Below are 25,739 nucleotides of genomic sequence, written 5' to 3' on the forward strand. Positions count from 1 at the left end.
AGCCACTGACTATATTTCATCTCAAACATTGAGAGTGAGGTGAAACTATTAAAATGACGAGGTTACAACGTGAACATACCATAATTTCTAATCATGTAGAAGCTGCAGGTACAGCTCTGAGCAGAGAGAGTGGATAGAGATAGTTATGATGACTGTGACTCTGCAACTTCATGGTGTGTAGTCTTTCTATTTCTGTATTTTCACAGTTCACAGTTTGACAACGCACTCCAACTTTCTTGACTTGTAAAATTATCTTTTAAATTGACAAACATCATATATGTAACTAATGGCATAATTGAAGGAGGATCATATAATTACTTGTCTCCTGAAATAAAATCCCATGGGGCAGGACTTCATCCCTCTTCAATAATGATCTGATATTAACCCATAAAGACCCAAACAGCCACTGACGACAAAAACCATCTACTGATCTAAAATGTTTAATAACTTCTGAGCCACCAATCTTATCAATACATGTAAATAATTGGTGTAAAATACAGTTTGTCATCTTTTCATGGTCAACGGATATGACGTTCAGAGTCTCCGTAGTTACCATGGAAACACTGTCATCTTCTACAACATTGATTCACCAGTAAAACCCATGGAGTTGGAACAATGACAGTGGATGGACACACTGGGTTTATGTTCAATTAATGATATATTTTACTGAAAAAGTCACTTTTTCTTCAGTTTCTTCTGTTTTTGATTGAAAAACCCTCAACTTTAATCTGAGCTTTTATGAATATTTACATGATAAGTGAATTGAATATAGGAAATTACCTGATGTTCACTGAAAAAACACAAAATACAGAGGATTATGTCATGATGAATTGTGATAAATCACTTAAGAAAAGGTAAATATAGAGAAACAAATATTTTGAAACTGCCATAAAAGTAACACTGGGCCTTTATGGGTTAAAACAAGTTGCTGGTTAAAAGCTGATTAAAAATGATGCTTGTTTATACTGTTGAGCAGCAAAAAGTGACCAGTCAATGCATATTTGACTCATCAGATCCGCTTGTTGCTTTCATTTCCCTTTATTGATCCAGTCATCAGGTCCATGACAGTCCTCTTACTATAATTCTCAGCATTTAGAAACTCACACAACATGACTGGCAAGTGGGAAGAAAAAAAAAAAAGTTTCATTCTATCCACTCAGAGCGCAAAGTGGAGCGATGACAACTGAATGCGGCTCGATGAGTACAGTACACCCTTGTTTAACATTGGTAGCAGTGACAGACAAGTGCATCATGACAGGTACAGTCTGGACGGGGATTCAAGTAACGTTTCTGAGAACAGGCCTGCAACAATCAAGCATAGTATCAGCACAGTATAATGCAAAAGAAAGCGAGTGAAGAGCAGAACTGTTTGGCTAATTTGCTCCAGGTCAGAGTGTATAAAATACTGTACAATATTATTGCTGCTGGTTTCCATGGTGATGGATGCTGACAAACACTGCTTGGACGAAAACCAGCGTTCTGTACCGTTAAAAGAATCTCGGCGAGCAGCAACAGTCTGATGTCATTGGTTTTAGTTTTTTTTTTTTTTGTCATTTCTAGCTGCTTCTAAACATCACGACAGCAGCTCAGCGAGGATTTGCTCAGTCCGTTAAGTCAAGCCAGAGCCCGAACCATGTGGTGTAAGTGAAGGTAAAAACAGGCCACGCACGCTCATTAATGATTTAAAACAGCACAACAATAAGACCACAATTTGTTTAACGTCCATTCTTGCTCTCCTTCTCAAGGCAAATATTAGAAATTCATACAATTTGTGTGCTATTGGCAAAAGGACAAAGGGAGGTGATGGTCTCACACACAGGGAAAGAGTCAGAAGTGTCGATGTGAGATCTGTTATCTGCTTGTGTGTTTCAGAGGCTTTGTTCATCTTCGAGCTCTTTCTCTCTTAGTTAACTTAAAAAGAACTATAACACTTAATTTGGAGGCAGAAAGAGAGAAACATATGGCAAAAAAAAACTAACCCTGACTAAAAATAAAGTCCTGAGTTGTTTTTGGCTGGGTAGATCTTTGGGATCAGGGATTGATACGCTTTAAGTTTCACCAAAAAGCAATATATTTCCTATAGAAAGTGCTACATCTAAACTGTTGGAGAGCTGCACTGATTTCCAAGGATGATTACTGACTGGTGTTCAATCTCATTTCATATTAAAATCCTTAAATGTTGCTACATCAGTCACTAGTGTTGGCGGAAAGGATGGCCAAAATGAGACCCATATTGCAATAAATCCCAGTAAAATGACAATAAATGAATCCAAGTCCCTTTGTGATCATTATATTAGCTTTGCAGAGGAGGTAACTGGCAGGGGATGAAAGAAAAAAAAAAAAAAGAGGAGGTGGTGTCAGAGGTCAAAAGTACATTGTAATTATTTCCCAGTGACAGTGCAGTGCCAGGATAGTGTTAAAATGATTTCAGAGCTCTGGTTCTGGAGGGACTCAAAGTTCTACATGGCTCACATTGACAGTAAAAGTCAGATGTCAGTTATGGTCCATGTCCTCGATAATGGGGGTGTTGTAACTCTGAAACAGCGGCTGCATGAAGAGGCCAACCGTCCCGATAACGCACACCAGAACGAAGATCCAAAGGAAGAGACGGTCGATCACCATGGCAACGTATTTCCAATCTTCAATTATCTGCACAGACAGACATCAGATGTTAATATTTATTAACAAGTGGTTCAACAGTTGAGATCAGCAGATGCCTTTGGTCCAAACATTCCTCCCTGAGTCAACAACAACAACAACAACAACAATAATAATAATAATAATAACAATAACAACAACAACAAGTGGTGCCAGGCACAACAAACCCCGCCCCTTGCATGCAGGCGTATATGTGATAATAAAGAGCTTTGGAAGTGAATAAAGTTCATAAGTAAAGCAACAATTTGTCTATATATGTGAAAAAAGTTTGACACTAGTAAATGTTAGCAAGCGAGCTAACTAATGTAGAGAATGTAGTGTGTTTCATATCTTCATACCTCATGTTTTGTTTGTCAGCCCTTTACCTGTGCTGTCCAGTTCAGGTAAAGTTAAATAAAGTAATAATATATATATCAAACACACACACACAATATGCACAGTGTGAAGTGATGTACCGCTGTGAACTGACCAGGTGCTTCAAAGTATATAAGACACTTAAAATCACAATCTAGTGCAGTTGAAGCTCTATGGAGACAAATCACTATATTTGGGTTTCATAAATAAATTTAGCTCCTTCTGAAGTCAAAAGAAAAGACAGACGTTATGGTAAACACCTAGACAGTTTCAGCTGCTGTTGACTGGAAGCTGGAGCTGGAAACGAGGTTCCAGGACCATGATTCTAGACTTAACATGAGGACTGAGACAAGAAGATTTTACTGTAGTAGTAGGTAAAAGGCTTCATTTGCCAATGGATTTGTCATATATGAAGCATGTTGAATTCATTTCTTTCTAAGGTTTGTGATATTAGAATGACTGTAGGTGACAGTTGTTTCAAAAAATTCCAGTACAGTGTTTCCTATACCTACCCCCTCATCATCATCCTCACTCTTCATCTTTTCAGCAATGTAGCGTACTCCATCCACAGCATCCTCCACATCAATATTACACTTGAGCGTCATCCTCTTCCTGAACTCTGTGTTTTCTGACAAGTCGCTGATCTTCCAGCCGTAGCGTTTTGCTGAGTCCTCATTCACGTAGAAGGAGGAGGATGAATCTGCCATTCCTGGAGGACTACCAGGCCCCCCATCCACGCCACGCTTCTGGTCAGAGTACGATCTCTGCTGGTGTTTTTTCCGGAACCTCTCGCGTATGTTGGAGCTGCCGGGTCTCCGCATGAAGAGGTAGGAAGGGAGTCGGTACAGGAAGACACGTTTAACCCAAGGAGGCATGGTGTGGGTACTGGGGGATCGATGGTGCACATTAAGCACACAAACGCTGGTGACGATGGAGAACGTGACGAGTACCATAGTAAACATCAGATACTTCCCAATCAGAGGCACTGCTAGAGATGTAGGTGGCACAATCTTTGAGATTAGAAGTAAAAACACAGTGAGGGCCAGAAGCACAGAGATGCAGAGGGTCATCTTCTCACCACAGTCTGACGGGAGGTAGAAGACCAGAATAGCCAGGGAAGTGATCAGGATGCATGGGATGATCAGATTGATGGTGTAGAACAGAGGTTTTCTCCTGATAATAAAGTCATAGGTGATATCCAGATACCTGATGTCATTGGGGTCTTCGTTTTTTCGTCCGGGCAGTGAAACAATATCCCACTCACCGCTCGGTTTGAAGTCATCCCGACTGGCAAAATCACTGAGCAGGATGAGGTCGATCTCAGTGTGGTCGTAGGTCCAGGAGCGGAATTTGAGGGTGCAGTTCTGCTGGTCAAAGGGGAAATCACGCACTTCAATTTTGCAGGCAGATTTGTAGATAGCTGGTGGAAGCCAGGCCACTTCACCATTATTAGAGACCACAGCATTAGAGTAGAAGGACACTTCATAGGTCCCATCAGCACTGTAAACAGAAAAAACAGAAAGAGAAAGCAAAAGACAGTTAAATGAGTAGAGGTATGCATTGGTAAGAATGTAATGTCATATTAATCATGATATGGATATTATGACTCAATTATGAAATGCTACTGCAGTGGGTTTGTCATTCTGATGGACCATTCATTCTGTTATTGCTGTTATTTTGTTTATTTATTATTTATTTATTTATTTATTGCAATATTTAGGAAATTATCCATACTGTTACTGAGCTCTGCAATAAAACACACCCATGAGTGTTTATAGAACAGCTCAGTAACACCATGGCAATTGTTTGATAATAAAAATATATCAACACTTGAATGCCATGTGTTTATGTAATAAACAGTACTAACCAATGGAAAGCCTTGGAAAAAAAACTGGCATTACTCTATTGTAACTGAATTTTATCTTTCTTTTCAAGTCACTTCTATTCCAAACATTCCTTTTTATTTCAATAATAATACAAATATTATTAATAATAAAAGTAAGATACAGACACACAGAACTGCATAACTGATATACTGTTACCAGAAAACACTTTAAAACACTTTCATAACTATGACTCAGGGCTGTATAACACAAAACAACCTGTTTATATTTAATTTCATGCTCATATTTGATTAAACCAAGCATCGATAGGTGGAGATGATCAGAGTTTTGATCATAATACTACTAACTAACAGTATTATCTGTGTATTATAGCACTTTTACCATGTTAATATGGAGCTGTAAAGTGATACCAATTTATTTTGTAAATAACCATGTAAAAAGCAGGATAATATAGACCAGATCCCTATTGTGAAATAAACCATTTCACAACTTGAGCAGAACAGTTGACTTTCATACCACTGACATACATACTACTGACTGGGCTTAGGTTGATACATTAGAAAGGAAGAGGCAAATGGCTGACGACAGAATACATTCATTCATTCTGAACCGGCTTTGTCCTCACTTGGGTCTTGGGGGGGGGCTATTCCAGCTACCTATGGGTGAAGGTGGGGTACACCCTGGATATGAGTCACCAGTTCATCACAGCGCTCTAACATATGAGACAAATAACCAGTCACTCTCACATTCACACCTATGGGCAATTTTAAGTTGACTAATTAACCTATCAGTGCATGTCTTTGGATGGTGGGGGGAAACTGGAGTTCCTGGAGAGAACCCACACAAACACGGGGAGAACATGCAAACTCCACTCCAGGAATCAAACCCAGGACCTTCTTGCTGTGAGGCGACAGTGTTATCCACTGCACCACCGTGTCACCTTGACAGAATACAACACTACTATATTGTGGACAAAGGTTTAAACAAGACACAAAATGAACTACTAATGTTTGCATATCAACAAGTGAAAAAGTAAAACAAATTTCAGCTGAGTAGTGTCCAAGAAATGGGTTGGACAAAAATCTTGGATGGATGGATGGATGGATGGATGGTATATCTATATACCCCCGTCCTCTGTTATATATACTCTCTACACATATCATTACTGCCTCTGTAGATGTTTTTTCCAGTTACAAAAATGTTTGGGACGATTGAGGCTTTTGGATAAATCAAAATCTAGCTGTTGAGCACCACCATGTTACAATTTGATCATATGTCAGTGTTATGTCTGCAAACTGTGTCCCAACACGTAACAGTTTTAAGATGCTTTGTTTCTTCTGTCTACAGCGGTAACACATGCAACAGTTATGTCTGACACAAGTTACAAGCTGTAGAAAAGCTCATCTTGGGACACATCTCAACAACTGCACCCACGCACCTCAAATCTGCTGAGACTGACTTTTTTCATCATCTCAGCAGGACTGCAAGCGATGCATTATAAATAAGTGGCCTATCAATTATAAAGCAGGTCAGGAATCCAACCATCACACTTGGTCTCTAATGCTTTGGGGTGCTCTGAATATGCAGACTAATTAAAAATGCAGAGGATGCACCTGCTTACTGCAACCTCTGGTCCCCCACACTTGGCCAGCGACCTCAACATGAAGTCATCGAGAACTGCTGATCATCTCATATCATTTTGCCCCTTAAGCCATCCTGCTTTGTATGCGGTCTTCAGCTGGCCAGTAATCAGTCATAATAAAAGATGAATGCCTACCAGACCTGTGTAAATGCTGGGAAATACACTTCTGACCGAAATGCAAACACCACATGTCCAAACTATTTCAATCAAACTGACAAATAATCAATCTTTCCAGAACATTATTGTGCAATATTGGACAACTATTAAGAACTTGAGTTGTGCTTCCGAAATGGCAGATGGCAGCAGATTTTATTTGCCAAGCATGTGAGAGAGGAGTGCATTCTTTAAGGCTGGGTTGTTAGAGAATCTGTAATGAAATGTAGTGAAAGTGTGTTTACTGCAACTGTACTTTCAGTGATTGTGGTCATCACCATGTGAAGCGGTCATGTTTCAAAACATTAGCTGCTTTAGATGATGAGTGATAAAACTGTAAATCCAACTGAGCCATAAATGTTTTCCGGCACAATTTATTATCCACTTGCTATACAGTAGTAACAAACTGACTAGGATCAATGTAAACCATGAATTCTCTGGTACAGTGGTAATTTAATCCAGAGAAGAAATGGAGGAGTTGCATATTTGATACATTTTGATGGTTGAAGCCAACAAATGCATTTTCTTTAATGTGTTTACAAAGTGAAGCCTCCTCATGTCAATATTTAGTGCAGGTTGTATTTTAGAATTATATTTGTGACAACTTTCAAATAATTTTTTTCTCTATGCTTAACATTTCCTTCATAATTTGTCATCAGTTCACCAGTAAAACCTCTGGAGTTTGATCAATGACAGTGGATGGACACACTTGGTTTATTTTCAGTTAATGATAGATTTTACTAAAAAAGTCACGTTTTCTTTAGTTTTCTCTGTTTTTGACATAATAACCCTCAAATTTAATCTGAACTTTTATGAACATCTACATGATCAGTAAATTAAATATAGAAAATACCAGATTTCTACTTAAAAATGCCAAATGCAGAACATAATGTTAGAATAAATGGTGATAAATCAGTTAAGAAAGGTTAAAAATAGAGAGAAATTAATTTAGGAACTGCCACAAAAGCAGCACTGGGTCTTTATGGGTTAAATCACTTAGGTTAACTGGTGCAAATACATAAACACATTTAAAGCGTCAGGTGTGGTCTTACTTGTTGTAGAGGACGATGTCTGGCAGCCAAATGTGTTGTGACGGGAGGCGGATTTTCTTGATTCCCTCATATTCTTCAGGGTCCCACATTAATCTGTAATCATTCCATACCTGATGAAGAGGTGCACACAGAGAATGGCTTAAACGGATACCAACACAATTACACACAACCCAAAACATGCACAAAACAGTATCAGTTTCATGGTCACCAACAGAACCGGGTGGATGTGTCTTTACATCTTATACATTCAACCCATCCATCCAGATGATGCATGAGTGTGTTTAATGACTACTATGTCAGATACTTTGGTGGCACTGAGAAAACGCGTTTGGATCCCAAATAAACAAACATTTACACAGAGACCAGAACAAGAGGACACGCAAGGAGACAAACCTGAGTCAGCCAACAGTTGGTGGTCATTATCTGCTCCCTCTCATTCTGAAACATAGACAGACAGGGGACTCATACAGATGTGAAAGGATGGAAACGCAGCTGCAGCATTTAGGAAACAAAGGGTCCTGCTCAGGTTGTATTTTAAAACTGTTTCATACTGACATTTCCAGATTCTGTAGATTTTTCACAACACATTTCACACTTAAGAACCAATTGCTTGGTGTTTTGTTATTAGTCCAAATGGACTATTGGTATCAGCTGTCTGTCCATCTGTCTGTCAGTCCATAAACAATTTTTCAAGAATCTTCTTCTCTGACACCGTCAGTCAGAATGACTTGATATTTATTGTGGGACATCTTTGGGGTAAGGTCTACCAAGTTTGTTCAAAGAATTGGGAAATATTGATTTTTAAATTGTTTTATGAATTTTTGAAATTATAAAAATCCTCTTTGGTTTATAATGGGACAGATTTCAAGTGCTATAACTTTAAAACAGTTGAAGATATTGATATCATTACTATTGGCAATAGATAGGAAGTCACAAATGGGCTTTCATTCAGTGCCATGACCTTTGACCTTGAGTGACCTTAAAAGGTCAAACGAATGTCAATTGATGTCTTTAAATATGCTGTCAGACTACAGGGCCTGTGGTCCTATTTTGTAAAGAAATGGTTTGAGGTGTTTGTTACATTCTACTGTATTTCCTTAAATAAAAACCAGGAGTCATTTACATGTCGGGTTAAGGACAACATAAACTAACGAAGGCCAGTTCTCAAATACAGGCAGGGTAAAAATAACATGGATAATCTCCTAGTGCCTATTATGTAATGTGCTCCCTCTTGTCCAAAATGTTGATTTGATGTAAAGTTTTTAATTTAATATGTTCAACACTAAAATCAAATGGTTTTTAACACCTTGTTGCTCCAGATCATTCATCTGGTGCATTACGGTCAGATTTCAGTCATTGCAGGTGTGTGTCCCACAAAACTACCATGATTATTGTATATTTTTCTCAAAACGGTGCATTCTCTCAGATTAAACATGTGATGTTTTATATGATCTTTTATGAATAAAGCATAGAATAATATGATTTGCCAATTATTGCATTCTGTTTTTATTTAAATTTTATACAACAGCCCAATTTTTTGGGATTAGGCTGTGCTATTTCAGTGACAACAGTCAGTGTAAGAGGAAGGCAGAATCTACACAATAAAAGCTCTGTTAAGCAAAGAAGGATTTCTATCCACTGAAAGGCTCGAGGGCTTTTACTTTAAGGAGTGTTGGGTTTATATAAAAGCACATGTAGTGTTTGTAACAACCCAAATGTGAGCTGATCAAAACAAGATTTTGTACTAACTTCAACTACTTCTACTTATTAAACAGAGATAGTTAGATATAAAGTCCTATTCTGAACACAAACTTCTTCAGATAAAGGCCTGGAGCTCAGTAAAGGTCAGGGGCCATTGTTTGGGGAAATACAGTAAGTCGCAAAATAATTGTCAGAGGATTGGAGCTGCAGTTCATACACATCATTTAACACCAAACCCCAGACATTGTTGGAGGCATAGATGCAGCTTTGTGCAGGAGTGTGTGTTCAGTTACATATCACACTTCTTGTCTTGCTTTTGACAGGATCAGGTTCACTCTGAGCGTCACTTTCTCATACAGCATTTAACATTTTGACAGCACTGGCTGCCTTCTCCATATGCCAAGAAAACTCTTCTGTATAATCAGTTTATTTTTAGACATTCAGATTTTTAGATTTTGGGGAACACAGCATGGATAATGATCTGGAGACACAAATAGTTTTCCATACTTATACATGAAATAATTTCCTATCCTGGGATTAACAAAGTATTTCTGATTCTGATTACCCAAACCTGGAAATAACTAACATCACTTTTCTATCGTAGAAACCTATATTTTTACTGGAATAATTGCCACTATCTGCATTTCTATCTCAAATGAAGTGAACATGGCTCCCTGAAACGTATGTGGATTTGTACGTTTCCTTACCACATTGATCAGCTGGGCAAGAGACACCTGTATGTAAATGGTGACCTGCTGACTGTTGTTGACAGCTGGTCTGATCAGCTTGTTGTAGCGCTCCGGTGACAACAGGTGACTCACCAGCCTCTCCTCCACCTCCGCACACAAGGCAGCTGCAAATTTACACAGAAAAAGTGCTGAAACAACCAATTTCTCATAGTCACATTAATATTATTAGCTTGTATGTTCGTCATTCAATGTCCAATAAAATAATGGACTGGTGTTGAGCAACATCCCTTTTTTTTTTTTTTTTTTATTAATTTCATACATCATAGCCTCTTAAAACGCATTGATTTTCTGGCAGACATTATTTGTAATCTCTCCAGTTTAATGACAAAATTAGAACTTTTGCACAATGATATACTTGATATTGAGGATTGAATTTTCACTGCAAATGTAGTATGTTGGTTCCAAATGAATGAATGAATTAGTTATTTTGGTTTGTACATTAATCATTACACAGAGCACAATAATTAGAGGTAGACCGATATATTGATTTTTTTTCAATATCAGCTATCGGCCTTAATTTTTTTTAAAAGCCGATATTTGATCAGTTGTAAAAATGTTATACAATATTTGATCAGGCACCTGTGTGGGCAGCACCTGAAGTTCAATAAGCAATAAAAATGTACTATGTGTACGTGTATTAATAATTTCACTCATATTGCTGCATAAAAATCTTAATTATCTGAGTGTTTCAATTGTATTTTACAGTCAATGTGCTTTAAAAAATTGACCTTAAATATCGGCTTCAAAAATCAGCTGTAGATATTGGGTATCAGCTGACCAAATTTTAAAAAATCAGCATCGGCCTTAGAAAAACCCACATCAGTTAACCTCTAACAATAATCATAATAAACTAAAGAAACAAAAAAGGAATAGGCTAGAAGCAAAAGCTTATTTTATTTGCCTATCCTTACTAAATAGTAATTATTGGTTTCCTTGAGTATTATTAATTGGTATCAGCTCTCAAAAAACATCATATCAGTCACTCAGAAGTAACTGCATCACCAAACAAACGTACAAGCAAGCAAGCAGAATTTTATTTGAAGAAGAGAAGCATTTCATAACTAAGGCAAGTAAAACAAACACAAATTTCTAATGCTGGTACAGCAGTCAGGTCTCTCATTAGGGCTGGATTTTGTTCCTGTATTGTAAATTAAGAGGCCATCTACTACTGTACGTGACATTATAATCTGATCACAAAAGGACTGTAATTCTAATCAAGGTGAAACAACAGCCACTCTGAATAAATACACTTGCTCTTTACACTAGTTATTACAGTACCGTACTTTTACCTGGTCTTGTTTCAGTTTTGAACAAAGAGGATTTTACTTTGAGAAAAGTCAAGACCACAGTTACAGTGATACAACTGAACTGCCTGTGTAGAGCTACTTATGTTAGCAATTTGCTTCTGTACCAAAACTTTTCAGTAATCTTTACCCCCATCAACCAAAGAGATTTGACGAATATCTCATAAATATTAGCTACCTATTATGTTGAAGGGTGCTAGTTTTAGTTGTTTGTGCATGATACCTATTTTATGTGGCTTATATTAATGGATGTGGCTAACGCAGTGTCAGCTTTGTGTGTAACTGATTGAACAAGGCATGTCTTGACACATTGTTAGATCTATAGCAATTTGTAATGTAATGGTAATTTGTAATGACTGCAGAGGTTAATACTGTCTGTAATTTGTGAAGTCAAAATTCAACTGCAAATGAGCCACCCTTTTTCAATACAGAGATGATAATATTGGTTAGCGTGGAATGACATTTTTTGATTGACTTGCAACATTTTTGTACATTTATTCAACCAATTTTACTGGTTAAAAGAGGTGACACTGATGAAGATAAGTGAAAGTTTTAAAAAGGTGAAAGATGACGAGGCTGACACGATATTTCACAGTATTAAATAATTCAGAAAAGCAAAATCTCTAAGGATAATTAGATGGATGGCAGCCGTAAAATGAATGAAACACAGACATGGGGGGGGGTAATTTCTAAATCATAGGATGTCTAGAGGTTATACAAGTCCAGTGAGTATAAGGCTTAAGTTACATTTTTGCTAGTAATAAATGATGAGACAGACAGACAGTAATTCCCTTTCTGTGTATCTGATATGGTCTGGTCTCAATTTGGTCTCAACCATTGGAAGAATTACTAAGATTCCTGACGTCAGAATTTTGCCTGTGTCTTTTGACTGAAGCTGATCATGGACACATAAACAAGAAGATTTTTGGCTTCATTGTAATTTGCATGTAATATGGCCCATTTCACATGTGAACTAGTGGACAACCGCTGCCCACACCTGCACCTCTCTGTTCATGATATACAGTAAGGTGACGTTATAGATTTTAGAATGTGTTTTTTGGGCTAAAAATGCTAAAAAAAAAAAATGCTAACGCTAAAAATGTTTAGAATTTCCATGTTATAAAACTGCTGATAGAAATTAATCATTTCTGATGTCCTGTCAACAGTTTAGTATTCATTTCTATTTGAGTCTGTAGGGCTGCGTTATGTTATAATGGTGCAATATGTAATGATGTAATAATTTTTCACCTCATTATGTAATAATGCCACATTTTGTAATAACATGTCGTATTTTGTAAAAAAAAAAAAAAAAATTGAACGCATTTTGTAATAAACTTATAACATACTGTGTCTTCCAAATTTCAGTGCACCAGTAAGTTTTTTGTCATTAATACTTAATTAGTGCAGCTTTTGTCTCTATCTTGCAAACACATTCTACATTATAATGAATACAGTTACATTTGATTTAGGTTTGACCAATGAAACATCCTACTATTTTTTTTTTAATTAATGCTAATTAAGCTGGATTGCTTAATGTTGTTTTGCTGAAATGATGGTTTTTCCAATCAAGGCATCAGTTTTGATGGTGCATTACATATTGCACCAAATTATTATATTTCCTTTTAAAAAAAAAAGTGCTACACCTGCATTTTATAATAACTGTTGCAATATGTAATAAGTTGTTACAAAATGCTGCAAAGTTTGTTACAAAATGCATTCAAGAATTTTATTACAAAATGTGGCATGTTATTATAAAATGCTGCATTGTTACGTAATGAGGTGAAAAAATATCGCATACATTGCACCGTTATTACATAATCCGGCACTACAGGGTCTATGTTGAAAATGCTTTTGCACCACAGGGTTTTTTTTATTGCTGAAATACAGTCCACTGGGGGAATTGGCAACAGTACTAAAAGGCAATGCTGTATCCGATCATCTTCATACATCCATGGTCTCAACCCCTTAAAGACTCAAGCTCAGTGTTTTTCATGACTTGACCTTTGTTTAGGTGATCCTGACTACATCCCTGCATACCGTCAAACCTTCATGGTCCAAATTCATCCTTATTCAAGTATTTTTAGTGGTGTTAGGGACTTTCATTTTATTGGACACTCTGCCAAAAACAAACTCAGCAAAGAAAAACTCCACTTCTTTTGAGTCTGACTTCCCTAATTTCATCATCTCAGTCCAGCGAGTACTCAGAAGCTGCATTCCTATCAGGCTTCACAACGTGTTGAGGTCATCACACAAAGATACTCTCACAGTGTGTGTAATGTGTGTATCAAACGGTTAGGTTTGGTGACGGGACACCTGAGGCCACGCAGAAATCTGACACAGTGTGCACAGGTACACACTCATGCCAGAGTAACTGTTTACACACATCAAATTTGCCATGACCTTCAATTCAACTTTCCAGCACAACAGCCCACTGTGATCTATCATCTCTCGAAAAATGGCATGACATGTGCCTTTAGATGTGGTTTACTCTACTGAAATGAAATAGAGCTTCATATCAAAATTAATTGCATGATGAAGCAGAGGTTAGAGGTCAAAAAATGAACATAAAAGTAAAGGTAAGTGAGATTTGGCAGATTGTAAAATGCTTATTTTTAGGTTTGTTAATCTGAAACAGGAATAGGCAAACAAGGCACATTTCTCTCATGTTGTCCTCTCTTCAGTGGTTCTCTGTGCAGGATTAAGATTTTACTGTTACTTAAACAGTGGTATAGTGGATGAATATATATTAATATGGGGGCTTCTATGACACTGGTCCCTAAAAACAGGACAGAGGGGCTAAAAATTCAAACCAGATGTAGACTAAGGTTATGAAGCAAGTTTGGAAGCACTTTGGCCTATTTTAAAAATAAATATTTACTGAGATAAAAGAGAAATGATTCTTCAGATAAAACACATTTTTATATTGTTTTTATATTCCACATGTAACACAGTAAAAAGGGACACAAAAATTCCACGCTACTATTTTCTTAGATATCTTTTTATTCTCTCACAGGTACATTTTGGGAATCAAACTAATTATGCAAATCAGAGTGTTTCACAAAAATGGCCGCTACTGCAAAATCACTCGTGATTTATATGCATTTAAATGGGCAGGTTCTGCATTTAACATTAGTGGACACGATGGGTTACGCATGAAACCTGGAATGAGACTGTCGATTCATGAAAAACCTGCATGGCTGGATTAGAAAAACTACTAGGATCGACAAATTTAATACAGTGTCTTTATTTATAGCGGTATATAAGACCATTTCAAGTGATGGTTTCCAGATCAAATGTACTGACACCTAGGCAGCTTTTCCTGTGCCAATTTTAATCCTATTTTTGGGCCCAATATTTTTATTAAAAATTCATTAATTTTGGGATGGCTCAGAGCAAGAGTATAACTTTTTTACTTTTATCTGAGGTCATCATTAGGTACATCCTGCGAGGAAATGTCTAAATTTCTCTTTTATTATTGAGTCTAAAAAGCTGGAAAAGTGCCAGGTACCAAAATAAACCCAGTTTCATAGAAGCACCCATATACATATTAAAGTACCCATAATATGGATATCTACAAAGTTGACCTTTGGCTCTATAACCCATAGAATAAAAAAAGAAGGATATTTAGGTAATTTTCACTCAGTTCTTTCGTTCAATCATGTTCCTTCACAGAAGAAGCCACATTCCTTGTATACTGATTGTCATGTGTTATTGTCATGTGAGAATGTACATGGCCTTTCTTGCTCATTATGTAAATATTAAAGTTGAAATTAAATTAAAAACAGTAAGACTCACCTCATCTGATATTTGTTGTAGTCAGAGAAACCAGATTATGAAATGAAATCATGTTTTGGAGGCAAAGAAGGTCCATATTTTCAGGTATGTCAAGTGTTCTAATAATTTTGGCCACCACTGTGTATCTTCACATGGGTCTGCTCCAACCTAGTTCTGACTTTTTATTATCACTCATTCCATCAGGATCTCTGAAGTCAGCTGACCAGCCCCTTCTGGTTTTTGCAAGATCTAGGTTGAAACCCAGAGGAAATAGCACATTTGCAGATGTAGCCCCAATACTCTGGAACAAACTGCCTCTGCATGTAAGGCTGGCTGCCACATCACCTGTTATCAAATCCTGTTTTAAAACCTTTTAACCCTCACCCTTTTACTTTTAAATGCTTTATGAATAACTACTATGAGTAATAAATACACAGCTCTTTAAGAAATGAGACATACGTACTAATTTGTTTCACTGGTCACTGCTGTTCTACACTGGACAATCAGACACAGAAGGGATGAACATTATCATAACACACACTAACTTAAGGATGCACACACATATACAGTAAATGCCCAGGGCAGTACTTGGTGAAGCGATGGTTAAATCTCGTGCCGTGAGGTCTCAACGTTTTGGTGCTGCTACAATGTGGCACGCTGCATATCCTCTGATGTAATGAGTGTGTAATGAGAGTAATTTGTGCATGTGCGTTTGTGTGCACAAGGGAATAGGCAATGTCTCTGTTGTCATAAAAAGATCAGATGTAATAGTGCATTTAGTGACAGTACAAGCTTCAAGCTATCTCACACATAAATACACAAGATATTTTACCTATTCATCCAGTACACATGTAGATACATAAACATGAACGTTTACAATATATAAGGCATGCATAGCATGATAAAAATTCATGTAAACTGCAGTTCATATGACAATAATGAGCCAAGTTAAATCACACACACACCTCAGGGCAGCTTTCACTCATATATTCAACACAACACAGTCATAGTGGATCACAGAGCTTCAGTAATATCATTGTGTGGTTTAAAAGATTGTCTCTACTATGGTTTCATACATTTTAGACAAATAAAAAAAACTTATTAAAAGCTTATTAAAAGTTATTATTAAAAGTTTAAAAGACTTTCGGCTTCTTTGCAAATCTTTAAAAGTCATTACAATGTTAGATTTATTATCATAAAAATAATTACAATTATTGATTTCATTGTATTTTTCTGTTAAATTTATGTCACTAATACAGCAGAAGTCTAATAACAGTTTATTTATTAGTATAATTAATAAAGAGGAAGAGCCTTTTATTAGAAATGACATGCCAGATTTAAATATATAAAGCCTTTTACTGTTATCTATGAAGACATTACTGATAATAACAAATGAAAACAAAGTTAAAGCACCTCAAGATAAAGAACAATTAAAAGACTTGTAGCAATTAAATCCTAAATGTTGGCAAACGATGTGGAAATAAATGTTGGAAATATGATATTTGTGTATATATCACACAGCTGTTTTTAAAGAGATGGACAGAGACGGTTATCACAATTCTGGAAAATAACTGTATTGATTTCAATAACTGCAATAAATCAGCTGTGCAATAGCCTAACTGTGCCGGGTCTAGGATTATGACAGTGGTGTGTTCAGATTTAACAGTAACCACAAACAGCAAAGGATTGAAACATCACTGTAAACACTTTAAACTCACATCAGCAGTACATGTTTGTCCAGACATCTCAAAAGTGTGCATTTAGCAGATTTAGATAACTGTGAGTACAGCCTCTGTTCACTTCATGTCTATTGACACAGTAGTTTAGCAATACTGCCAGCTGTCAGGTGAGGATACACTGTTTTCTGAGATCTGTCGGGGGCAAAGTGATAAGAGGAGACACTGTACTTCAGAGGCAGGTGCAGAAGTGGGAGCTATACCCTCCGATTGGTCACTCTACATTAACCTTCAGCAGGCCTCGATGTGAAGAGAAGACAGCAGAGGAGTTCAACGTCTGAGCAACCGTGACATGACACTAAACCCAGAGGGGAACAGTCCTGAGAGAGCTCTGAAACAGAGCTGTGTCTGTCAGGGTTAGACTGAGAAGAGAGGCCAAGATACATGAGAGGAAAAAGAAACCACATGCACACACAGACACACACCAGCAGCAAACAACAGCAACATCAAGGTGTGACACCAGAATTCCCAGATTAGAGCATATGACCATAAACAGTATCTGCAGAGATTCACTGGTTTCCACTTGACCTTCACAGACCTCAACAACCTCCTGCAACCAAAACCTTCTTCAGATCTAGTATGTTTCATAACCTTTGAAGCACTAATCCTATCCATACGTTTTAATAATTCAGGTAAAATGCAGTTTCTCAGCTTTTCAGTGGCATCAGATACGATCATCTGGACCTTTGGAGGCTAGTGAATGTGGAAACACCATCATCTTGTGCAACATTCATTCACCAGTGAAACTCATGTAGTTTGACAAATGACAGTGGGTGCAGATGCTTGTTTTTGTGTAGAGTTAATGATATATTTTACAGTGATAATCAAATTTGTTTACAGTTTTCTCTGTTTTCATGTAACCTTAGCCCGGGTTAATGTTTTGTCTTTCCTTTTTGGGCTTGTGTTATTGTCTGTTTTGTTTTTATCTTCGTGCATGTATGACATTTTATTCTCAACAGTAAAGCACTTTGTGATCTTATCTGTGAAAAGTGCTACACAAATAACATTTACTTACTTACTTGAATTACTCTATGTAGTCAGTAAACTAAAACATAGGAAAATACCTGAGTTACACTGAAAATACAAAACGCAGAGGATAATATTATAATAAGTGGTAATAAATCACTACAGAAAATTTGATTGTGGACAAAAAAATTCATCTGAGTTGCCACAAAAATAATTCTAGGCCTTTAACTCCTTATAAGGCACTCGTAGAAATACTCTGAAATTCAAAATTTAAACCTTTGTGTGTTATTAGAGGACATAACAAGACTTTATTTCTTTTGTGAAATTTTTCTAAAATTTTCATTGTTATGTAGAAAATCAGGAAGAGAGGTGATCGACACGCACATCCAGTAAACAAAAGGTGTGCACGATCCCAAAAAAATAGTTGAAAAAATGAAATAAGGTCTGCATAACCTGTGAGCGCCCAAAATAAATGTGGTGAATACATTTCTGGGAGCTCACAGGTTGTGTGGACCTAATTTCATTTTTTCATGTAGAAAATCAAGGTCAGTGAAGTTACCATATTTGGTTCCTTACTCCTAAGTAAAAATAAACTAAAAACTAAAGGAAGAACACATGTAAGGTGGAAGAAACATGTATTTTAGAACATTAGAACATCATTTTTAGAACAGTAGACCAACATGAGTGCTGTTCCAGATACCTGTCCTCATCTACATTATCCCTTTGAACATCATTCCTTACATTAGTACCATTACTTCATAGTACCTAACAAAGCAGGTACACTCACTGTTCATGCAGAGGTGGACCTTACAGACCCTGTAGACCACATTGGACCTGAGAATGTTGACCCACTGTCCTCACTGTAACTGTTACTGTCACTGTATGGTAATGTACACAGAAATAACCAAAAATAGTCACTTATCCGATAAAGTGTTAGGGGTAAATGTTTAAATGCTAAAATGTTGCATTCCTGTTGTTATTTAACAGCAAATAGTGTGGTTTAGAGATTCTGTTGGCCTGAGCGCTGAGACCAGACTTCTCATAAATCCTGTTGGTTTAGCTCATTGTTTCCTTTTCAGCTTTATTTGCTTCAGTTAATAGGATTAAAGTCTGGTAAAAAAGCAAAAACCCATTAAACCACAGAGCAACGACAAACAGATGAAGGGCTGTAAAATATACTGTGAGAAGATGTGTTTATTTTATGCTACTTAATGAATAATCAGTAATATATATAAAACCAGTAAGAAAAAGGGGCTTTCATTAAGGTTTAATTAAATAGGTATTTTGCTGGTTTTCAATTTATAGTATGAGGCCTGCATTTCACATTAGGCGTATTAAGTTAGAAACATGGGTATTAATCACTGGGGTACCCTTTCAGCACTTGGCAGATACTGTGGGTATTAAGTAAAACTATGGCACAAATTATAATTCATCAAATCACCGCAAGAACCATGTTGAGTCCAAGAAAAGAAGACGTAAAACTGCTCAAAAATGTGAAGAAGCTTGCATAAAAATAAACCCAGCACAAAAAATTAATAACTGTGATGGAAAAATGGCTTCCTGCATCTCTGGAAAAGGACAGAGGATATTGAAGAGGCACGGTATAGACTCATACACTAATGTAAGGTATTGGGCTTGACATTAAATGCTAAAACAGTAGATGAAGCTAAAATGAGATGTGTATGAGTCTGATGTATGTGAGCAGAAATGGAGCATTAGGGAGTCTACCAGCAGGTCTCATCACACATGTATGCACACACACACACACACAAACATAGGCACACATACTCTTGTCCGCCTCGCTGCACTCTCCACACCTCAATAATTCATTGCCGCTAAAATAAAAATGCCATCATCTCACAAGCAAAGAGACTCAACACAATCAAAGATTATTCTCCATGGTCCTCCTCAAACAGATCAAATCAACACATTAGCTTCATTGCAGACATGCACACCTAACAAAAACCTCTCAACAACTGGGCTGCCTTTGAGTGATGCAGATGACTGAGCTGCTGCACCATCAGTCCAGAGTCCAGAGAGAAAAAAGCATCTGAATTCTGCATCCTGTAGGTTCTTTTTTAGGGTAGTGAGGTTCACTGAGTAAATTATTCAACGCCTTGCCATCTGGGGTGGCCCGAACTATTTAGGCTTCTGCTGTCCACGGCTTTGCTCAGTCTACTCTTGTCAGTTAGGTTATAAAAACTGACCATGTGCCATTCATAGCCATCTGCAGCCTCACTCTCAACCCACAATGTCCTTTTTTCATGAAGATTTGTGTGCAGCTTGGCATATTTTCTAATTATGTTTGCCCCCTAGCTTTATTTTGATGCTAATATTTTTCTATACAATATCTTTAATATACAAAATCTTTCTGTCCACACTGTATAGACAATGTCAGAAGGGTCATATGCCTGTTATTAGAACCATTTTAAGTATTTAAGACCTGAACAGCTGCTGGTGACTGAACATCTACTGATCTAGTTTGATCATTTATGAACGCTTAATAATCCAGATCAAGTGCAGTTTCTCAGCTTTTTAGAAGGAGTTGACTAGAGGTTCCCCAGTGAATGAGGAAATACCATCATTTTAACCAGTAAAACCCATGTAGTTTGACAAAGGGCAGCAGTTGTAGACACGTTTTCATGTTCAGTTAATGATATATTCTGCCAAAACCGACACTTTTTGTTCAATTTTCTTAGTCTTGATATAATAACCTTCAAATTTTCTATATTACCAGTAAATTCAATATTGGAAAATATGTGAAAACCCATGTAGTTAGATGTAGTTGGACAACTGACAGTGGTTTTAGAAACCTGTTTTCATGTTCCGTTAATGACAGATTTTGCTAACTTTTTCCTCTTTCTTTAGTTTAATAATCTTTGAATTTACATCCACGTGGTCAGTAAATTAAATGTGGAAAATACCTTCTTTTCACTGAAAATGCAAAATGCAGAGGATAGATGAAGATGAGAAGATGAAGAAAAATTTATCTGGAAGTCATTTAAAAAATAACTTGAATTCTTTCAGGGTTGATTTTACACAACTTTCACCTAAATATGCCTTCTGCAGCTCAAGATCTTCCCCTATTTTCATATTTGTCTCTTTTCAAAGAGCAACAATGTCAAGTCAAGTGCTTTCCAATGATGACTAACTGTTTACTTTTAAGTGTTGACTCACTACTGCAGCCTTGCAAAGGGAACTTGTGAGAAACAAGAGCAACAGCCCTTTAATAACACCATGACTGAACTTGGAGCTGCATTTGTCTGCCCACCCACATATCAAGCTTCTTCCCAGAGGCTACAAAGGAGAAGAGTCAGGGTTGCATGCAACATTCTAAACACAACCATGTGTGGGTTCCCATGTTGCACTCCTAGGCAATTTGTAGACATTTAATGAACACAACATATAACTGGAATAGCTGTAGAGAACATTAGCAGCTTAACTTCAGCATGAACCTGCTGAGAGACACACAAAAGACACAAGACAGGAGAGAATGATGAGGAAAGAAATATGTCAGGGTACAGTATAAGAAAAGCAGTCTGGATAAAGTGAGATGAAAAGGAGTCAAACTGAAAATGTGACATGCAGGAAGGGACAGAAAGAGACACAAAAGACCTGACAGGAGACAGAATGAGACAAATCCATCCCAACAAAGTGGCTGACTGGATTTAGTTGTTTTACTGTAGTAGGAAGGATGAAGTCAGATAGAAGTGACAGAGACACAGTAATGAATTCCTCTTATTGATGACAGAGAACAGGTGATACTGATGGAGTCATACCAGTAGAAAAGAGACCGGGTCAAAAAAACATGGAGAGAAAGGAATCATATTGATTGATTATTCTGTATGTACATTAGCCGGTGTACAAAATGAAAAATCTGACAACCACAACTGATCCTAAGATCCTGAGTATTGTATACGAGTATTGTAGTCGTAAAAGGTTAAGATAAAGTCATGATTAAAAACTAAGAACACATTTTTGTTGCAGAATAAAAAGGTCAAATCTGAACTCTATCTGTATCATAAACCTTAATCCTTACTGTTGGAGTAATCTGCTTAAAATGCAACCTTGCACACAGAACTATAGTAATCAATACTATTAATTATGACTTGTATCTATTTCCATTTGTACAGTTAGATGAGGTTTATTTGGAGGTAATAGGCAATGGAGAGCTTCTGCAGAGGTTTTTGTTTTCCTCAGAATGCAATCTTTACATTCATTCAATGGCTAATTTAAACACCTTGAATTAATTTAAATTTTGGGGATGATTGATTTTATAAAAACACAGTTAATGTAAGAACAAGGAAAACTAAAACCTCAGCTACATGATCTATCTATCTATCTATCTATCTATCTATCTATCTATCTATCTATCTATCTATCTATCTATCTAGTCCTTGGCACACATCCCAGGCCATTAGACACAGTGTGGCCCTGTAAATACTATTATGTGGCTTTACCAACTTAATTCAGACCCATGTGTGTTTTCAATTACATTCAAACTCTGTTTAATGGGCCATGATTAGACCACAGTGCCAAATGGGTTCAGATTATTGGATTTGTTTAGTGAAGGGAAGGGAAAGAGGTAAATCTAACAAGCTAAAACACCCCTCTCAAAGTTCACACCCTTATCCTACGCGCACATAAAGCATGTCCATGATGACTCTTGAGGTTGTGAAGAAGACCAAGTTAGTTAATTGAGGCGTGTTGAATAATCACGTGCTGAAGGAGTCTGACGCAGAGAAGCGACACTACTTTCCCCACTGGCTCGTTTTCCGGTAAAGCATGCTCTATCTGATCCAAAATGTGCGTAAAACATTTTAATAGTAACCTCGTAAACTGGTTTTGTCCCATATTAGGATTGTAGTGGTGTTAATGAGTCATCACAGTCATAATAGTCATATAGATTGCAGTGGATGTCATGATACATATGTTAATAATTGGAATGACAAAGCTCAGATAGAGTAGGTAATAGTATTTTCACTACACATCCCAGTTTCGTTGGATTAAAACCCCCTTTACGCAAAGTACAAACCCCACTGTCCCGTCCTGTCCCGTTTCAGGAACATTTATAAAGGGATTACTCACTTGCCACGGTGAGAACCAGGAGAGCCAAGGCTGCTTTCACCGGGACTGCCATCGCTTCCTCCCCTCCAGTGCGACACACACACGCAAACTTACAGATGTTGACTGTCTGAGTATGTTTTTTTTTCCCCTTCTTTCTTCTTGTGAAGTAAGTAAGAAGTGAATCACAAAGACAAAGATAAGTTAGGTTTACAGCGGCGTCATTCCAAGGGATTCTGCAGATGACGGCTGAGGCTTGGAGGCATGGAGGACTGAGTGATGTCTGAGCCGAGAGATGAAGGGCTGGATGATGCTTTCTGCCAGAGCGCACCGACTCCTCCGCTGGTCCTGGAGCTGTGATTGCGCGCAGAGGAAACCGGCTGCAGAGGACAGACTCCCCCCTTAATTCTTCCTGAGCGATGCAAACAAGGTTTTTTCGGAAAATATGGGACAGCAGCTAGTGGGGATACGCCAATCCTGTTATGGCCGAAGCAGCCATTCTTCAGATAAAAGATTTAAGCGCCCCGGTCTTAACAACGTCCTGCCCGCCCAGTGCGCTGCCCCGCCGGGCGTCAGTTTCACTCTGTGCCGTCTTGATCGACACAGTTTGACATCTGTGACAACAAACAGGAAGCGATAAGAGTCAGAAATCTCCCACGGGAAGGCATTTATACCCAGCAGCCAAGCCAAACCCTTTCTTCGCCAATTAAGCGTGAATTCCTTTAGTGTAACTTCAAGTTCATTAAAACAGACTTTTTTTTTTAATGATAATCCGAAGAGAGCAGCTACATGAAGTGTTTCTGTTTGATCTGTGGCCAAAAAACACAAAAAGAAAACTTAGGTCATTTCTGGAAAGCAAGTTATGAGAAAGTAAAAACATTAAAATCCAAAAAAAGTGAGGTTGTGTGGATGCAGGTTTTTTGGCATCAAGTCAGTACAGGCCTTATCTGGATTACGCACATGGAGTTTGACGCATGGTGCATTCCTTCTTCACAGGATGGTTGGAGGGTGAGGGTGTGGGAGGTGGAGTCGGGTGGGGTCATAACATTTATGCGGTTGTCATACTATTTTAGCAACCATTTTACATTAAATAAAATGGTTGTTTAGAGGGTTTTACAGACGTTATGGAGTAAGTGTCCTCCACAGAACCTTAGAGGTGGTTAGAGGTTAGAGTTCACAGCAGCAGCAGAGACCTGGACATTATCTGATTCACCCATAAGGAGCCAGTGGGACATTTGTGGCAGTGGCCCAAATTAGACCCAGACCCTGGAAAATAAATTTGGTCTTTTTTTACATTAAATAATTGCCTTGATTGGAAACACCATAATGCAACACTGTTTTCAGATACATTTTCTTATTTATTTATTTATTTATTTATTTATTTTTTGTAATAGAATGTATTTTGCAGTGGTTAGTATTTTTTTAAGTAAAGCAGTGAAACTCTTGTCCACTATGGAGGACAAAAATGCATTGCTGGGTCTCAGGAGGATATTTAACCACCCTTCAGTGATTTATTACCATTTATTGTAATATTATCTTCTGTATTTTGTGGGGTTTTTTTTTCTTTTCAATGAAAACCAGGTATTTTCCTACATTTAATTTCCTAATCATGTAGATGTTCATAAAAGCTCAGAGTAACGTTCTATTTTATTACATCAAAAATAGAGAAAACTGAAGAAAAAGTGACTTTTTCAGTTAAATTGTCATTAACATTACATAAACCCAATGTGTCCATGCTGTGTCATTGATCCAACTCCGTGGGCTTTACGGGTGAATCGATGTTGTAGAAGATGACAGTGTTTCCACGGTAACTATTGAGCCCTGAACGTCCAAATGACTCATAGCTGATGACCATGAAAAGATGACAAACTGTATTTTATGCCAGTTATTTCAACATATTGATAGGTTTAGTGGTTTTTTGAGTTATTAAACGTTTTAGATAAGTAGATGATTTTGGTCACCAGTGGATGCTTGGGTTTTTATGGCTTTAAAACAAAACTAAGCACTTGATTTTAGGGTGTACTAAAAGTGTGATGTGTAAATTTCTGAAAAGCTGGTGGCTAAAATCTGCCTGCCTGTCATTATAGCAAAATCATATTACTAGTCATGGAAGTGAGTCATTGTCAGTGTTGTGCATACACCTGAAAAAAAGAAGTGTTGAGTTTTTTCCCCTTATGTTGCATTTATATCCACAGAGGGAACATGCTCCGTCATGGAGTTGCATCATCACATTTCTGTTAAGAACCGGGGATGTATTATTTCAGCCTTCTGCTCCTTTTTCCATTTTACAAGTGGCATCCAGCTATTAAAGGGGTTTTATGTGATACTGATTTTCCAAACTCTCAAAGGAAGGAGGAAGTTACATATCAGAACACTCTTGTGCTACCAGAACCACCAACAAATCAATGCTATATACCACAGACTGTATCACTTACTGAAAGTATTAAGTTCATTGTATTTAGACAGAAAACTGCCACAGTAACACCACAAATCACAAGTCATCTCTGTTTTTTGGATGCATTGTGTTTTCAGCAGAGGTGAGTAACCCCAGCTCCATAGAGTCAAAGTCCTGCGATGTATTAGTTCCAACCACTCACTGAACCAGCCCATTTTGATGAACACCACTCCTCATCCAGGTAGATGGGATAATTAACCTGTGTTAAGTGAACAGGTAGAACTAACACATGGCAGGACTTTTACTCTTATGGAGCTGGAATTACCCACCTCTGGTTTTCAGTAGCT

General features: G+C 37.4%; 1 protein-coding gene across 1 annotated transcript; it reads right to left on the reverse strand.

Moving 5' to 3' along the window:
- Positions 1 to 880: 880 nt before the first annotated feature.
- Positions 881 to 23,932, reverse strand: LOC115426866 (neuronal acetylcholine receptor subunit beta-2-like). The gene is made up of 6 exons (XM_030145095.1): positions 23,022 to 23,932; positions 10,112 to 10,257; positions 8,097 to 8,141; positions 7,704 to 7,813; positions 3,525 to 4,512; positions 881 to 2,649 (listed from the first exon to the last, which is right to left on the reverse strand). Exons 1-6 carry the CDS (start codon positions 23,071 to 23,073, stop codon positions 2,494 to 2,496), a joined length of 1,497 nt encoding a protein of 498 aa, XP_030000955.1. The 5' UTR covers positions 23,074 to 23,932; the 3' UTR covers positions 881 to 2,493.
- Positions 23,933 to 25,739: the final 1,807 nt, after the last annotated feature.

Source organism: Sphaeramia orbicularis, chromosome 10, assembly GCF_902148855.1.
Source record: "Sphaeramia orbicularis chromosome 10, fSphaOr1.1, whole genome shotgun sequence".
NCBI classification, from domain to species: Eukaryota; Metazoa; Chordata; class Actinopteri; order Kurtiformes; family Apogonidae; genus Sphaeramia; species Sphaeramia orbicularis.